General features: G+C 36.6%; 4 protein-coding genes across 4 annotated transcripts; 3 read left to right on the top strand and 1 right to left on the bottom strand.

The window, feature by feature from the left end:
* Nucleotides 1–2,383: 2,383 nt before the first annotated feature.
* On the bottom strand, nt 2,384–3,934 carry MONOS_4450 (putative YhhN family). Its single transcript, XM_067874524.1, has 5 exons — nt 3,839–3,934; nt 3,632–3,787; nt 3,222–3,555; nt 2,998–3,128; nt 2,384–2,878 (listed from the first exon to the last, which is right to left on the bottom strand). The coding sequence occupies exons 1-5, from the start codon at nt 3,894–3,896 to the stop codon at nt 2,697–2,699; spliced, it is 861 nt and encodes a 286-aa protein (XP_067725398.1). The 5' UTR covers nt 3,897–3,934; the 3' UTR covers nt 2,384–2,696.
* Nucleotides 3,935–3,984: 50 nt separating this feature from the next.
* Nucleotides 3,985–4,983, top strand: MONOS_4449 (uncharacterized protein; the record flags this gene model as incomplete). The annotated part of the gene is made up of 5 exons (XM_067874522.1): nt 3,985–4,026; nt 4,089–4,159; nt 4,205–4,290; nt 4,388–4,625; nt 4,683–4,983. The coding sequence occupies 5 exons, from the start codon at nt 3,985–3,987 to the stop codon at nt 4,981–4,983; spliced, it is 738 nt and encodes a 245-aa protein (XP_067725397.1).
* A 104-nt stretch (nt 4,984–5,087) lies between these two features.
* Nucleotides 5,088–13,562, top strand: MONOS_4448 (putative Protein kinase domain; the record flags this gene model as incomplete). The annotated part of the gene is made up of 6 exons (XM_067874521.1): nt 5,088–5,213; nt 5,285–5,465; nt 5,518–5,576; nt 5,645–5,721; nt 5,806–9,867; nt 10,213–13,562. 6 exons carry the CDS (start codon nt 5,088–5,090, stop codon nt 13,325–13,327), a joined length of 7,620 nt encoding a protein of 2,539 aa, XP_067725396.1. The 3' UTR covers nt 13,328–13,562.
* Nucleotides 13,563–13,569: 7 nt separating this feature from the next.
* Nucleotides 13,570–15,393, top strand: MONOS_4447 (putative Calmodulin-binding). Its single transcript, XM_067874520.1, has 6 exons — nt 13,570–13,716; nt 13,758–13,903; nt 13,985–14,385; nt 14,514–14,603; nt 14,728–14,793; nt 14,914–15,393. The coding sequence occupies exons 1-6, from the start codon at nt 13,596–13,598 to the stop codon at nt 15,005–15,007; spliced, it is 918 nt and encodes a 305-aa protein (XP_067725395.1). The 5' UTR covers nt 13,570–13,595; the 3' UTR covers nt 15,008–15,393.
* The last annotated feature ends 39 nt before the right edge of the window (nt 15,394–15,432 follow it).

Below are 15,432 nucleotides of genomic sequence, written 5' to 3'. Positions count from 1 at the left end.
TTCAATGCTATTTTTCAGGCCTTTATACGCTTCTTCTTCTTTTTATTCATCCACTAATTCTCATAAGCAACAAACAATATGTCAATTTTGTGAAAATTGCTTTCTCCTATAATTCAAAAAAAATTTTTTTCTCATTTGAGTTCCTCACCTCCAAATGTTTTGAATTTATTATTTTTCATTCTTCCAACTTTTGTCAAATAAAACAAAACAAATTCAGAGTGCAGCAGCTCACAATCAGCCTCCTTATTAAAAAGTTATCTCACTCTGTTTTCTCATTCAATAATTCTTCTTCATATCCGTTTCCTCCAATTTTTCCTCTTCCAAACACAGTAGAATTCAAATGGAAGGCTAAAATTCAAGATATCAAGAAGAAAATGATAAAAAATGAATAAGAGATTAAAACAGAGAAAGAAAAAAACAAATAATTAAGTGGAAGAGATAATGAAATTGAAATAGAGTTAGAGATGGACGATTATTTTTGATGTCATGTTTTTTCCAACAATATATGAAAGAATAACTGATTTCATATTTTTCCTTTCTTAAATATCTGTTCAGTTATTATCTATAAATATCAACAAAAAAACACTAAAAAATGAAAAGGCTTATTTAAGATATCCATAATTTTTTAAAAGAGCTTTGACATTTGTTTTTGAAATGGTTTTGATGAATTTTGTATTCGAAAACAAAATCTCTTTTCAAACACAAATAACCTTGGAAATATTAGTACCCTGAAATTTTTTTATGATTTCTTAGACAATCTCTTGAGCGCATTTGATTCTATATAAACAAATGAGAGTTAATAAATGTTGGACATTTTTCTTTAAGTCTTTTTTGGTTGAAAGATAAATAAACTTTTGGACGTGAATGCAATAGAATGTTTTCTTCTTTCGACAGTGCTGAAGTTTCCGAAAATGAAATGAACAATGATAAAATTGACATAAATATTGACATTATATTTTTTAATTTGTTTGAATTCATTATCCATTAGAATAATTCTAACGAAATTTCCATATTTCCGACTTCAGAGTTTGTTTGATGCAATCATTTGTGGTTTTTATCCATCAACACAAAATCCTCACACAAATGGTCTTTTTGAACGATTATAAATAATATTCGAAAATATCAGATTAATAAAACTGTCTTGTGTCAAACAATCAATGAATAATTACCTTGAAAAATTATTTTCTTTGGAGTGATTCATATGAAAAGTCTATCATTAACCTGTTCAAATTTAAGTTTTATCATTTGTGAATTTTTTTCTGGTGGACACTAATTATTTTTTGCAAAATTGGATATTGAATGAAAAAAGTGAATAAACAAAATTAAAATGGTGTCAGACATAGTGAACGCTCCAAATCATCTTTTTTGAGAATTTACCATTCACACTTTGCTTTCTTAAAATCATTCAAAAGATTCCTTTTTTCAAATCATACCAAAAATTGAATTGTGAATGAGATCATCTTCGTCAGACCATTCTTATTAGATTTAATGAGACATACTACATCAGGATCTTTTATCAACCTAATTGATTTTTGAATTTTTATTTGAAAAATAGTGGTGGACACTTTCATTATCTGTGGATAGTTGCATTATCTCAATAACTTATGAAAGGTGCATTTTGACAACAAAGCTAATTATTCTCCCATTCAATATGAAACAAAATGTGTTATTTTAATCACTTTTCAAAAATGAAAAAATAATCCGAAAATAACTATTTCTTTTCGGGAAAACTCGGAGGAATGTGTATTTTTGAGTTTCTCCGAAAATAGAAAATATTATTATTTTTATTTTTAAAAGCAAGTTGTTTCATTTCAAAATGTCTTTAAAAATTGTATTCAATAAGAGTATAATTGGGTTAATTGTCAAAACGCATCAATCAATAGTCATTAAGATTATACCATTGTCCACAATTTTTGAAAGTGTCCACCACTATTTAACAAAGAAACTTTTGAAAATGAAGTTTTTCATTTTATGGAAACAAAATAATCAAAAAAAAAAAAATAAAAAAAAGAAAGAAAAGTTATTTTCATAATTTGAAATCAATATTTCGCTTTTCAACAAGTCCGCTTAGTATAGTCGGTAGAATATGAGACTGTCACTCTCATGGCCCGGGTTCAATTCCCGGAGTGGACGAATATTTTTATGGTTTTCACGTTTTGAATTCAATTTCAAAAATTTGTTGTTATCAATTTTTGTAAATATGTCCAAAAAAAGAAAGGATTCATGTTTTAAATGTGAGTTTTTGAAATTTCAAACTTATTTCATGAGTTTTGTATCGAATTATTATTTTATGGGCGTTTAAGTTATTGATGATTTCTTCCATAATTTTCCGCGTTAAACGTAAATGTTATATTTAATAGAAAATTAAATTTTAAGTTTAAAATTTCTTTTCAAAAAAAACTCATTCTGTTTACAGAAAAAAAGTTCAAGATTTGACTGCTTTAAACAAACTTAAAAAAAAAAAAAAACAATCTCAATAAAACTTTACAAGCAAGATAACTTAAATTCAAAAACGAAAAATAAAACATTCTCTTCATATTACACATTGCAGATATTGTTGTAAAGCGAATATTATTATATATCTATGTGTATCAACCAAGTTATTGTGCAATTGCCAAGAAGGGAGAAATCACAATGAAATTGAACGCAGTAGAAGTTTGCGCTAACTGAATGAGTTTCAAGTATCTTGCATATTTCTAGTGAGCATTGAGAAGATGTTGTGCCTCGTTTGTTTCAGAGGAAATTAGATTTTGTGGGTATTTTAAATGGGTCTTATGAATGCATGACTGATTAGTTATGCTTGCATCGGTATGAGATGATTCTTCTTTGCAAGCAGCACACATCCATTGTCTTGAAGAATAAGCAATGAAAAATTGACCTGAAAATATATACATGAGGTAGAATATTTGCATAACATCAATTCAAAATGTTAAAAAATAGTAGTAAAAATAATGAAAGTTTAAAATGTTTTCTTGATCGATCAAAATAAGCACAAACCAATATAATACTGAATCATCACAACGTAGTTGCGAAATTTCACAGGATTCGGTGAGATAGCATGAATCACAAGAACGATGTCAGAAAAGAAAAACATAAATCCTCCAAATATTCCTAAATTTTGACATGTACTGAACATTATATATGATAAATATATTAATGCAATTTGAAGAGAAAATATCAAATTATTTTTTTAAATAAAAATAATAAATGAGAAGGCATACGGACAACGATCTTTTGTTCGAGGTGCAGTTGCCATACAGACTACAACAAATCCTTCAAGAGATAAATAGCCAATTATTCCGATTCCATAAATAAGGGGAGATTTTAGACATGAATAGTTGATTAAAAAAATATTCACAGATGACATTACATCGCAAAGAATGAAGATGATGAACACTGATAAGGGGGGTCTATCTTTTCTTGGAAATATTGCAATAAGATAAAACACATGGCCAAGCACAAAAGCAATCCCTCCAAGAATTTTGCAAACAACATTTGTGTACACAAGGAAAAAGTCTCCAAAAGCACCTGAAATAACCCCCATCATAATCCATTCTTATCATAAAAAAAGAACAATTTATTGAAAAAAGGTTTAGTGATTGAAAACAATTATATATATTTATCTCAATACTTCTGATATATTTTGGCTCTGATGTGTGAATTGGGAATTCGGAAAGTTCTCTTTCCCAAAACGAAATAAGCAAAGGAAGAAGAAAAAGAATTGGCATCGGCTTTGTAATCAATCTTATCCAAAAATTATTCTTTTCAGCTCCATAAAGATAGACAGCTAAAATAATGAAATGAAAAATATTTTTGACAAGTTTGAAAATGTACAAACCTCCAAAAACAATTTGCAATACATATATACACCTATTAACAAAGCTCCACTTATTCATATATTATACAAAAAGACTTTTATAAAAAATAAATTCGATCAATCACATATTTATTTTTTAAAAGCGATAACCATAATATTTGTTTTGAATGTTAAAAGATAATACTTCTTCAAAATACGGAACTATTGTTGTATGATTGAAAAACTTTCTTGCAAATGATTTCATTTCTTTTTTCTTAAAAAAATTTAATAGAATGAAGAACATTCAAGGATGTTCGGAAGTAGAAAACATATTGAAAGAGATTTTTTGCCTTCAGGGTCTTAGTTTGTAGAATTCTAAGTTTTAAATATTGTTATATTAAATATAAGTCCTGTTGATTCTATTCGCTGCTATCCTGAACAACAATCGTCAGAGTACCACTGGCAAACAATTCGTGTATTCCCAGAAGATATAAGTGTGACATTTGAAAAATTCATTTAAAAATTTGATAATAAATTGTCTGTGCATAATTTATTTGTTATTAACTATTTGTGAAACGAAACATTGCTAAGAACATTGTAAACACACTTTTTCACTTGAACATGAAATGGGTACAAAAATGAGGGCTCCTTCTCCGATTTCAAGGGGTACAACAGTTGAAAAAATGATGGGCACTCATAAATTTGTTGAGGATGCGAGAAATGGAATTCCTTGTAAAACCGGTGGAGATAAACCATTTCCTGCTGTCGAATATGCGCCTGATTTTTTTAAAGCAGAAGGATCCCTTCCTGGAAGAGTCACCCACTTTGAGTATGCCTTATATTTTCTGTTTATTATAAATATTTTTTTATTAAAAAATTATATTAGTAAGTCGCGTCGACTTCATTCTTCCAAAAAAATGGAGCAAATCGTTGAATGTGCATTAGAAAAAGGAACAGATTTTAGAGTTATTGAAAAAAAGAAAAGGGAAAAAGAGGAAGAAGCTCAACAAAGAGAAGATGTTCTTGCGCTTAACGATTGGAAGTTTGATAAAGAAAGGAAAGAGAAAGAAAAAAAAGCAAAAAAAGAATTAGAAATTATGAAAGAAAAAGAGATATCAATAGAAAAAGAAAAGGAAGTACCGAAAAGCAAAAAAGAACGAAGTTCTTCTGGAAAAGCCAAAAGCTGAATATTGACATATGTTTATTTTTTGAAAAACTATTGAATTAATCATTTCACTCATTTTAAAGATGAATTTTGTTTTTATTATGCTGGGTGCGATCACACAATGTAATGGATGCTATTAATCGCCGTTCATCCATTGCAAGAAACCCAAATAATGAATATTATTTCCCACCTGGTACAAAACTTTCTGATTTTGAGATTGGTGAAGAGCTTGGAGAAGGCTCATTCGCATCTGTTTGAAAATTATTATTCAATTCAAATGGATTTCAAATTTCACATAAAAAATAATGCTTATCGATATACAGGTTTATTTTGTGCGTTACAAACGTACTGGACAAGCTTTTGCACTCAAACAATTTGACAAGCACAAACTTCGACGTCTTAAAAAATCTGCAACAATTGCAGCTGAAGCTGTAATTCTCGATAAATTGAATCACCCAAATATTATTCAATTGTACATGGTGTTCGAGGATCAAAAAACGATTTGTTAGATTCCTTTTTATTATTTTTGTATGCAGAAATATCAACATTTCTTTAGCATTTCTTTTAGAACTTGGCTTGGCAAATCTGACAACAATTTATTCTTCTTTATTTGACGTTTGATTAATTTTTCATTAGTTTTTGTTGAAGAAAAAATTTGCATTTTCTAAAAAACAAAAAAACAGGATTTTGTTGATGATCATATTGTTCAATTTTGCGCAGCTGAAGTTTTTGATGCTATAGACTATTTGCATTCAAATGAGTTTGTTGGATCTTTAAAAGAATGACCTTTTGGTTTTTTTACAGAAAAGCTTTAATAATATTTTTATTTTAGAATTTTGCATAGAGACATAAAGCCAGAGAATGTAATAATTGGATTTGACGGGCACATGAAGCTAACAGATTTTGGTACAGCGAAGGACTATCGAGAGATACGCCGAATGGAAGAAGCGATGATGAAGCAGATGAAGAATGATGGTGCAGACACTACCACGCAAGAAAAGCCTACACCCCCTCAGTCAAGAGATTCGATATCACTAATGCATTCTGCACTTTTTAACTACGGTGCAGGGAGGCCACAACCAACACAGCCTTCTGCGCTGATGCCGCAGAGCACGACGTTTGCACCAGCATTCCAGCAGTCGCCTGACTCAATCCCCACATTCCCTGAGGGCTCTTCCATCAGAAACCCCTTTTCTGTGCCTTCTTCTGCTAACCCTTTTTTAGCGAAGCGCTTTCAAACTTCTTTTTCTGCTTTTGCCTCCTCTTCCTCCTCCACATCATCATCATCATCTTCTTCTTCTTCTCTTGCCTCTGCCTCATCCACTCTGTCTCAGCCATTCCTCCCATCCAATCCACAGAAGTTCACCAGCACTTCTTTTCTCCACCGCCCGTCATTTCAATACAACCCATCTCGCACCCCTTCCTTTGCAGCGGCTGCTTCTGACGGCCCCCGCAGCTCCTTCTCGTCGTTTGTGGAGTATTCTGCTGGAATGCCCACTGAAACAGCAGCACGCCAGCCATCACTCATACCAGGATCCACCACCTCCTCTTCTTTTTTTCCTTTTTCTTCTTCCTCTTCCTCTTCTTCTTCCTCTCAGCATTGTCCATCCATTTCCCTCCCTCTCTCCTCCCACACATTCGTCGGCTCTCCGCACTACATCTCACCAGAGCTCCTTCTCTCCACCCACTCCACTTCAGCCAGCGATGCCTGGTGTTGTGGAGGATTGCTCTATTTTCTGTGCTTTGGGCGCCCTCCTTTCAGAGGAAGGACAGTTTTTGAGGTGGAGCAGAGCATTCTCAGAGGAGACATTGGGCTGCCCAGGGCAGTGAAGAGACTGGAGAGGATGTGGAAGAAGGAGGAGAAGAGGAAGGAGAAGGAGAAGGAGAAAGAGAAATTAGGTGTGAAGGGAAAAGACTCAGAAATAAATACTCAAAACAGTGCGAAGACAGCAGAATGCACAAAATTGAACACAAATGCCTCTTCAAACACATCATCCACATCCCAAACAAACGGCTTTGCCTCCAACCATTCCAAGCAACCCAATCTAACCAATGACACCAATGATGCTAATAATCCTAATCAACCCAATAATTCAAATAATTCAAATCAGTCAAGCCATCCTCATTCTTCCTCCAATCACAAACAGCGCAGGTGTCATCGTCCAGTGCATGTGACTCCTCATTCTCTTTCTCTCCTTCGCTCTCTTCTTGTTCTCGACCCTTCTCAGCGCCTGACGCTGGCAGAGGCGAAGAGGCACCTCTTTTTTGAAGGAGTGGACTGGCAGACGATTCGATCGTCGCCTTCGCCTCTTCTGAGGCACATGGAGATGCTGAAGAAGGCGGTGAGGGAGCAGAGGGAGAGGGAGATGATGGAGATGCAGAACGGAGGGTGGGGGGAGGAGTGGATGATGGGTGGGGAGCAGATGGATGTGGAGGAAGAGGAAGGAGGAGGAGAGAGAGGAGGAGGGGAAGTGGAGATGCAGCAGGAGTCAAGTGAGTGGGAGGAGGTGGATGAGGAGGAAGAGGAAGAGGAAGAGGAACAAGATGAAAGTGATGAAGAGGAGGAAGATGATGAAGGAGAAGAAAAAGAAGACGAAGATGACAACATTGATGATGAAGATACTGAAGATGTGTGTTTGGTTGATATTAGCAATGAAGCTGTTTGTAGCAAAGACAATCAAATTGAATGTGGAAACAAGATAAATCAAGAAGCAACAGAAATATTCGAAAATGAACCAGAAAATAGTCGAATTAAAATTGGAAAAGAAAAGAAAAAAGAGAAGGAAGAAGAAGAAGAAGATTTAAAATCGAAAAGCACAAAAATTCAAGAGCAAATTGCACAGTCATTTGAGAATATCTCCAAAAGCAGCATTCCTTCTGAAGAAGAAGAAGAAGAAGAAGAAATAGCTGATAAGAGAGCCAGAATAGAAGGAGCGTCAGAAGTCAATGAGTTTTTTCTGTATCCAGAGAGTGAAGAGCAGGAAGAGGCACAATCATTGCAACACAATCAGATAGAGAGAGAACGGAATCAAATGAATAAGAATTTGATGAGTGTATGCTCACAAATACAAATGGAACAGCCAAATTCATCATCATCATCATCATCATCATTCACATCTTCTTCTCCTTCTTCTCCTTCCTCTCCCTCTCCCTCTTCTTCTTCTTCTCAATCAATCATTTCTGAACACACAGATACCCACAAAAGACCAATGCGTTCTTCTTTGATTGAATCAGATATCTCTTCAGCAGTTGACTCCTCTCTGAATATGCCTGTCTCCTTCTGCTCATCTTCTACTCTTCTCAACCCAGTTGCTGTTGATGCTTCTATTTCAGACACTTCATCATCATCATCAAATTCTTCTTCTTCTTCTTCTTCTTCTTTCACTTCACACACTTCCACACATGTCAGCGCTCTCTCTTCCTCCTCCTCTTCCTCCTCTTCCTCTTCTCTATCCTCCTCCTCCTCCTCCTCTGATTCCATTCCAGATGTCTTCTCTCCTCCCATCCTCTCCTCCATCCATCGCTTGCGTCGTGCTTCCACTGAACCCACACGCCAATCTTCAGACGCCTCTCGCAAAAACAGTCATAATGAACAAATATCATCATCTTCTTCTTCTTCCTCCTCTTCCTCCTCCTCCTCCTCTTCTCCTTCTTCCTCTCCTTCTTCTTCTGGCTCTGAACTATTGCTTCCTGCTTTGAATCAGTTAGATCAAACAGAACAAGATGTCTTAATTGATGAAGATCGATTAAATGCTCCTTCTTCTTTTTCCTCTTCTTCTTCTTCTTCTTCCTCTTCTCCCTCCATCGCCCGCTCCTCCACCCAGCTCCACACAAGCAGCACTGAAAGTGAGGAGAAAGAATGCAATCTCCATCTTTCTAAGACCATCTTCACCACACCCACACACACCAGACACCTTCGCCACGCCCCTCCCACACCTCCTCCCTCACTCATCGACGACTCCTTCTGCTGCTCTCTCTCTTTTGCTGTTGCTGGTGCTGGTGCTTCGACTGCTGATGATGATAATGACAATGATAATGATAATGCTTGTGAGGGGATGAAATCTCGGACGGCTTCTACTTCTTCTTCCTCTTCATCATCATCATCATCTTTCACGTCTTCTCCTTCTTTTCCTTCTCCTTCTTCTCCTTCTCCTTCCCCCTCCACTCACACCTCTCCCTCTCATTCATGTGCTGTGTCTGATGTTGATGTCCCCCTCTCATTTTCTTCTGCTGCTTCTTCTCGCACTTCTTCCTCTTCTTCTCTTTCTCGTCATTCTCCTTCTCTCTCTCCTCATACTCCTCACTCTTCATATGCTCCTTCTTCTTCTTCCTCCTCTTCCTCTTCTTCTTCCTCTTCCTCTTCTTATTCCTCTTCCTCATTTCATTCTTCTTCTCCTTCTTCTCCTTCACCTTCTCCATCTTCTCCTTCTCCCTCTCCCTCTCCACTTACTCCTCGTTCACAAGAGAAAAGTCCCATTCTTCCTCTCTTTGACACATCTCCTGCTTCTTCTTCCTCTTCCTCCTCCTCTTCTTCTTCTCTAATGTCTTCTCATTCTGCCCCAAAAAAGGCGAATTCTCTTCATTTCTCACCAAAAATGGCTCAAATTTCTGTTTCTGGTGGGTTTCTTCCCAATCAACAGAGTTCATCATCTTCATCATCATCATCATCTTCTTCTTCTTCTTCCTCACCTTCACCTTCATCTTCCTCATCTTCTGTCTCTTCCTCTGCCCCTGCTTCACCTGTGGTGCCTTCAATTCATCTTATTCGTTCTCCTTTTGTTATGCCTCTCTCTTCTCAACAGAATAAAACATTAGCTGCTTCATCAACTCCATCATCATCATCATCATCTTCTTCTTCTTCTTCAAATTCTTCTTCTTCTCCTTCCATTTCTTCATCACTCCCCTTGTTCCAATCACCAAAATTGAATCCTTCAACAGCTTTTCCTCCACTTACAGCTGCTTATTCATCTGCCAATTCATCAGATAATCATTCTTCTTCTTCTTCTTCTTCTTCTTCTTCTTCCTCCTCCTCCTCCTCCTCCTCCTCCTCCTCTTCTTCTTCTTCTTCTTCTATTTCTTCTTCTTCTTCTTCTCTTCCTGTTTCAGTTGATCAGCAGATTCTTCCTCTTCCTTCTTCATTCTCTTTATCAAATGTGAATGAAGAGCATTCATTGAATAACGGAAGAACAAATAAGATGGCAGAAGAAGAAGAAGATGATGATGATAATAATAATAATAATAATAATAATAGAAAGAATAATGATATGAGAAAAGAAGGAGATATAGGAGAAAGAGAAAGAGAAAGAGAAGAAGAGGAAGAAGAAGAGAAAGACACAAAAAGTGGGGAAAGTGTGAGTGTAGCAAGTATAAATGGAAAGAAATCAGAAGAAAAAGAAAAAGAAAAAGAAGGAAGAGGAGGAGGGGGAGGGAAAAGATTAAGCAAAAGAGAAAGAGAAAGAGAAGAAGAAGAAGAGGAGGAGGAGGAAGAAGAGAATCGATTAAAGCAGATGACGTGCCAGCGCCGTTCAATCTCAATGCCTGACGGATGGGTGAGGAATGCATTGCCTCAATCATCTTTATCTTCCTCCTCCTCCTCCTCTTCTTCTTCTTCCTCTTCTTCTCCCTCTTCTTCTTCTCCTTCTCCTTCCTCTTCTTGTGTGAACTGTCCGTCTGCCCCTTCCTCTCCTTCTTCTCTCTGTCTCTCCACAACAAATCAATCTCTTCATTCCCCAAACACTTCTTGTGAACTCTGCAAAGAGGAAAATATCAGCCCTTCCATTACTTCTGTTGCTTCTTCTGCAAATTCATCATCATCATCATCATCTTCTTCTTCTTCCTCCTCCTCAAATCCATCAAATCCATCATCATCTTCTTCTTCTCCTTCAAATTCTCCTTCTTCATCTCATTGTGATGTCTCAAGCACTCCACAAATGTCTTCTTCTCTGTCTACTGCCTCTTTGCCTGGCATCATCCCATCTCATTCATCATCATCATCATCATCATCTTCTTCTTCTTCTGAAACAAATGAAAAGATACATGCAAATGAATCATCAATCAAAGAGAGAGATAATTTTGTCTCTCTTTCTTCCTCTTCCTCTTCCTCCTCCTCCTCTTCTTCTTCATCTTCTTCCTCCTCATCATCGTCCAAATGCAACATAGATGACATATCAGATGATCCTGTTATCATCGACTGCTTTGCCTCTTCTGCTGAGTTCCACCCTCCTTCCACCAGAAACACTGAAAAGAGAATAGAACAAGCAACAAAGTCAAATGAAGCATCAATTTCAACTTCTTCTTCTTCTTCCCCTTCTATTTCTTCTCCTTCCTCTTCCCCCTCTTCCTCTTCCTCTTCCTCCTCCCCCTCTTCCCATTCTTCTCCTTCCTCTCCTTTCTCTTCCACAATCAAGCCAAACTCCACTGGATTAACCAGAAAGCCTTCTTTCTTCCAGAGAATGAGGTCAAAAGCAGTCAACACACAGACCATTTCAAAGGAGAAGTCGCTGGCATATGACGATGTGTGTGCAGGTGTCAGACAACTAAAGCCACAAATATCAGGAGATCCTTTGATATTCCCTCGCTCTACGTCGGTTTCTTCTTCTTCTTCTTCTTCTTCTTCAAAGACGATTTCTTGTTCAAATGCTTCTTCTTCTCCTTCGATTTCTTCTTCTTCTAACACTTCTTCCACTTCCTCACTTGCCTCAAATTGCTCTTCTTCCACAACTTCTTTGAACTCTTCGTGTTCTTCTATGAATTCTGCTGACCCATCCACACTCAACCACACATCTTTACTTTCAGACATTACTAATCCTTCTTCCTCCTCTTCTTCTTCCTCTTCCTCTTCTTCTTCCTCTTCCTCTTCTTCCTCTTCTTCCTCTTCTTCCTCTTCTTCTTATTCTCCATTCGATCAAAGCAGACGCCGTTCTCACTCAGCACAGACAACACTCATAAAATCCTTCTCCATCTTCAAAAAGAACGAAATGGCTTCTCATTCGCCTCTCTCCTCCTCTTCTTCTTCAACTTCACTCAAAAATCAATCATTATCTTCTTCTTCCTCTTCTTCTTCCTCTTCTTCTTCTTCTTCTTCTCCTTCTTCTCCTTCTCCTTCCTCTTCCTTCGATGTTCCGTCGGCCAGTCTTTCTCGCACTCCTTCTTCTGCTTCTCTTCCTTCTCTTCCTTCTCCTTCTCTTTCTGCTCATTCTGCTCATTCTGCTCATTCTGACACATCTCACAAATCATCAGCACATTCACCTCCTTCTCTCTCACACACACAAACACATACAACAACAACATCTTCTTCTTATCCTTCTTCTTCATCTTCCTCCTCTTCTTCCTCTTTCCATTCTTCTTCTTCTTCTTCTTCCAATTCACCCAAGCACTCTCCATTCATTTCTCCTTCTCCTTCTCTCCCAACACCCCACCATCCACTTGACCTCACATCTCAGCTGCCTCCTCCTTTCTCTCCGTTCTCCTCTTCCTCTTCCCTCAAGCCATACATTTCACACTCTCACTCACACTCTCACTCACATTCTCTTTCTTATTCTCTCTCTCTCTCTCTTTCTCTCTCTCATTCGAATTCGAATTCTAATGCAATCAACACAACACCAAATGATGTGTCTGTTGCTGATGTGGATGCAAAGGATTCATTGGCTCATTCTGCATTCACTCCAAATGTGACACTTTCAACAGGTTCATCTTCATCTTCATCATCATCATCTTCTTCTTCTGATGCTGTTGCTTCTAATTCTAAATCGTATTCTTCCAAAACCTCTTCTTCATCTTCATCTCCTTCTCCTTCTCCTTCTCAATTATCATCCTCTTCCTCTTCTCCTTCCCCCTCTCTTTCTTCTTCTCCTTCTCCTTCTCCTTCTCCTAAGCCCCAGCGCCGCCCCTTGCGTGTGTCTGCCTTCTCAGCCCCTCCGATTGAGTGCTTTTTGTGTCACAAGCAGTTTCCTCCCCTCTTCTTCCACGAGCACATCCACCACTGCTTCTCAGCCACACTCAGCTCAGCCACACACTCGCCACTGGGAAGAAGGGAAAGCAGAGCAGCACTGAGAGAGAATGGAGTGAGGAACAGAAACGAGAGAGAAGGGAAGAAGAATGAGAAGATGGAGAAGATGGAGAAGAATGGAGATGGGTTGGGGGTGTTTGGTGGAGTGCAGAAGAACAATGCGAATGTTGGAAATGCGTCAGAGAAAAGTGAAAGAAGCATGCAAAATGAAGAAAATGAGGAGGAATATGAGGAAGAAGAAGACGAAGAAGACGAAGAGTGGGAGAGCGAGACGGAAACAGAGTATGAGACAGAAGATGAGACAGATTCTATGGATGGATTTATACTTACAGAGGTCTTTGCTGATGATGAAAAATGAATTTGAATTTGTTTATAATTTAGTTCTTTTTTTTTTTATTTTTTACTGTTTTGAATGTAAATGAATCAATTAAGTTAATTATGTTATTTCGTATGTTTGTTTTTTTTTTGTTCTGTTATTATAATTTTGTAATATTTCGTGGTAGTTATGTTTACAAAGCTATTGATTTTTGTTTGATGTTTTGCGATCATTTTTATTTGTTTTTTAATCAATAAAGATCAAAGAACCCAATATAGTTTCATTTATCCAAAAACTCAAATCAATTTAAATGAGCACGCTTGAAGCAAGGCAAATTGCAAAAAGAATGAAAGCAGACCATGTTTCTAGTTTTTTAGATCCTGTAACAGATTCTCGTGATGCACTCAAACGAAAAGGAATTCGTCCAAAAGGTGAATTTTTTCATATTTTCCTATATTTTCACATATTGAAGATTATGCAAAGGAAAACCGGGAAAAGCTTCAGAGAAAAGAGCAAGAGTTGCGTTCAAAACGAATGCAAGATGAATGGGAAAAAGAAAATACTGTTCCTTGGAAGCTCAAAGAATTTCGAGATGTTGGGCCCAGAGTAAGTGCAGAAGTTTGCGTTTTAAATCCGTTCGACTGCTTAAATATAATGCTGAAATATGTCGTATCATGTTAATATATATATATATTTTAGCCTCGTTTACCTCCTCCTGAATCTCGAGGTTCTGGAGTTGATTCATCATCATCAATACGAAAAGGACAAGCATCGTCAGCAACTTCCTCGTATAGAAAGCCAATTTCTTCTGCAATGCCTGGTCCGAGGCATGTAGTGTATGATGAATTTGACGAAGCTTATGAAAAAGAGTTTGGAGGAAGAAAGGAAGAGAGTATATCTCATCTAACAGGGATGAGAGGTCAACGAAGTGGTGTTTCTGCTGCACCAAAGGGCGTTCGTGGAGCTCCCCAGCCAAAAGTTGCTTCAAAACAAAGTAGTTCTGCAGTTGGTGATGCAAGGTCATTGAATCCAAGTTTTGGAAAAGTTCCGGAATATCTGGAGCAGAGGAAAAGGTTGAAGGAAGCTGAGGATAACCTAAGGTTAATACCTTTTATTTTATTCTTAGAAATCTTGAACTATCATTCTATTTACCATTATCGTTTTTTAATTTAAAAAAACCAAACTTTTTATTGGATTTTATTTGAAATGTTTGTTATGATTGTTTAAGGCGAATCGAAGAAGAAACAGCTGCTCCGCCTGGACTTGTACTTCTGAGTGAGGAAGAGAGATTGGACACCTTAATGAATCTTCATGCAGCGTTTGTAGTTTTATTGTTTATTTGAAATTAAAAGATTGGAACATGTTTTTGTTGTAATTACTTTTCTATGCTCTTCATATGGTTACTCTATGCTTCGAAAACATCTGCATTGCTTTTTTGTCAGTCGTGAGGATGTTAATACACAAATAAACAAGCTTCCGATCGCAGTCAAAACTCAAGCCTCTGAAAAGTTTGAGCGTAACTTTAACTATTTTTAACATAAAAATTTTCTCTTTTGATTTTTGTCTTTCGAATTTCATTCACTTCAACTTGTTTTGTTCTGTGTTCTATTGATTGATATATTTTGCAGGAGAAGACTTGAATTGGAAGATAGACTGAAAGAAATCGACGAGAACATCAAAGCATTCAGCAAAGAGAAAGTCTACATCAAAGTCGATGAATAACTGCACTGCGTTAAAAGATATTCATATGTTGTTTTACAAGTTTTTAATTATTTCTTTTTTCCTTTTTATTCTATTTGCTCTTCTCCCTCTTTTCTTCTCTTAAAATGAGGGAGAAACGTCTTTTGTTCTGAATTACACAGTCAGTAGTTGATTCTTTAATTTCACCTATTCTTCCTTTTGAAGGTAAATTTTTATTTTTCTTTAATACAAATTGTATCAATGGCATCTCAATCATTAATCAATTCCTTCTTCTCATGCTTGTATTCTTTGGAATGTGAATAATAATTTCATTTCATTTCACATCATTTGAAATGTCTCATCAAAATCAACTTCTCCTTTTGTGAACTTCTTGAGCAAAGTCATCAAATATCATCACTTTGCGAAAATATTCTTTTTTAGGATTTTGCTTGAAGCTTTTTTTAAAA

This window comes from Monocercomonoides exilis, assembly GCF_001643675.1.
Source record: "Monocercomonoides exilis strain PA203 chromosome Unknown scaffold29-1213020, whole genome shotgun sequence".
Classification (NCBI taxonomy): Eukaryota; Preaxostyla; order Oxymonadida; family Polymastigidae; genus Monocercomonoides; species Monocercomonoides exilis.
Note: the sequence above shows the minus strand (reverse complement) of the source record. Positions and strands in the feature narration are given on the sequence as shown.

Bases quoted from the DNA above. Each gene is read 5' to 3' on its own strand.
- MONOS_4450 (XM_067874524.1), bottom strand. From the start codon at position 3,896: ATGAATAAGTGGAGCTTTGTTAATAGGTGTATATATGTATTGCAAATT. The intron at 3,788-3,838 runs GTTTGTACATTT...TCATTATTTTAG, and splicing joins ATTGCAAATTGTTTTTGGAG to CTGTCTATCTTTATGGAGCT. The intron at 3,556-3,631 runs GTATTGAGATAA...TTTTATGATAAG, and splicing joins AGAGCCAAAATATATCAGAA to AATGGATTATGATGGGGGTT.
- MONOS_4447 (XM_067874520.1), top strand. From the start codon at position 13,596: ATGAGCACGCTTGAAGCAAGGCAAATTGCAAAAAGAATGAAAGCAGAC. The intron at 13,717-13,757 runs GTGAATTTTTTC...CACATATTGAAG, and splicing joins AAAAGGAATTCGTCCAAAAG to ATTATGCAAAGGAAAACCGG. The intron at 14,794-14,913 runs GTTTGAGCGTAA...TATATTTTGCAG, and splicing joins AAAACTCAAGCCTCTGAAAA to GAGAAGACTTGAATTGGAAG.